Source organism: Phalaenopsis equestris, unplaced genomic scaffold (genome assembly GCF_001263595.1).
Source record: "Phalaenopsis equestris unplaced genomic scaffold, ASM126359v1 Scaffold192732, whole genome shotgun sequence".
NCBI lineage: Eukaryota > Viridiplantae > Streptophyta > Magnoliopsida > Asparagales > Orchidaceae > Phalaenopsis > Phalaenopsis equestris.
This window is the reverse complement of record NW_018212681.1, coordinates 1-984: the sequence shown is the minus strand read 5'-3', so window position 1 is coordinate 984 and position 984 is coordinate 1. Positions and strand designations below refer to the sequence as shown.

The following is a 984-nucleotide window of genomic DNA, read 5'->3' as shown; positions in this document are numbered from 1 at the left end:
TTTTTTTTCTCTTTTATAATAAATAAGTTAGCTGTTGAGCTTACCCAAACTCATAGAATTAAACTCGAATTTGAGCTCAAATAGACTAAACTAATCAAAGTCAAGGTCAACCCAAACCTCACTCAAGCTTGACTCAAACCCCCTTAAAAAAACTTAATTCACTTCAATTAAAAAAAACCAATTTTTAAAAATGTGTACTCAAATTTAATAAATTTCCACCTACTAAAAACAAAAAACTAGCATCTTCCAAACAAACTACCTCATGAAATAACACATGCTATCATCTAGTGTTCAAGAACATGCCTGTATGGAGATCTGAGACTCCGCGGGTGACGCATATAATCCATTTCCCACGGCGCAACTCTGCAGATTCCTCTCCCCCACCTTCCTCAGCCTGTTAAGCTCTGGCAACACCACTCTGCTCAGATCCGGCCTATCCTTCCTCCTCAACTCCGCGCACCTAAGCGCCATGCGAGCCAAGCTCCTAGCTTCCTCCACCGGCCAATCCGTCACTGCCGGATCCAATATCTCCTTAAATGCCCCATCATCAATTGCACGCTCCATATGGTATGTAAGCCCCATTGGCGGCTTCCCTGTGATCAACTGCAATAACAGAATCCCAAGAGAATAAATATCAGACTTTATTCCAAGCATTCCAGTCTGCTGGTACTCCGGATCAATGTAGCAGAATGTTCCAGCAACAGAGGTCATTCTGTATTGCGTAACATTGTCTGCAACTGAAGGTGGAAGAAGGCGCGCGAGTCCGACATCGCTTATTTTGCTGACATAGTTGTGGTCGAGGAGGATATTGGCCGGCTTGAGCTCACGGTGGACTAAAGGTTCCGGCTTTGCTTGGTGGAGGAAGAGGAGACCTGTCCCTATCTCGGCGGCGATGCGAAACCTGTGCTGCCATGGGATCGGCGCCGTGTTTCCTCGCCGGAAGAGGCGGTCGTCGAGGCTTCCATTGGCCATGTACTCGTAGAC

General features: G+C 46.2%; 1 protein-coding gene across 1 annotated transcript; it reads right to left on the bottom strand.

Moving 5' to 3' along the window:
* Window positions 1-291: 291 nt before the first annotated feature.
* On the bottom strand, window positions 292-981 carry LOC110034723 (U-box domain-containing protein 35-like; the record flags this gene model as incomplete). The annotated part of the gene is made up of 1 exon (XM_020738969.1): window positions 292-981. A coding segment is annotated over one exon (690 nt), but the record flags the coding sequence as incomplete, so codon positions are not given.
* Between the last annotated feature and the right edge of the window lie 3 nt (window positions 982-984).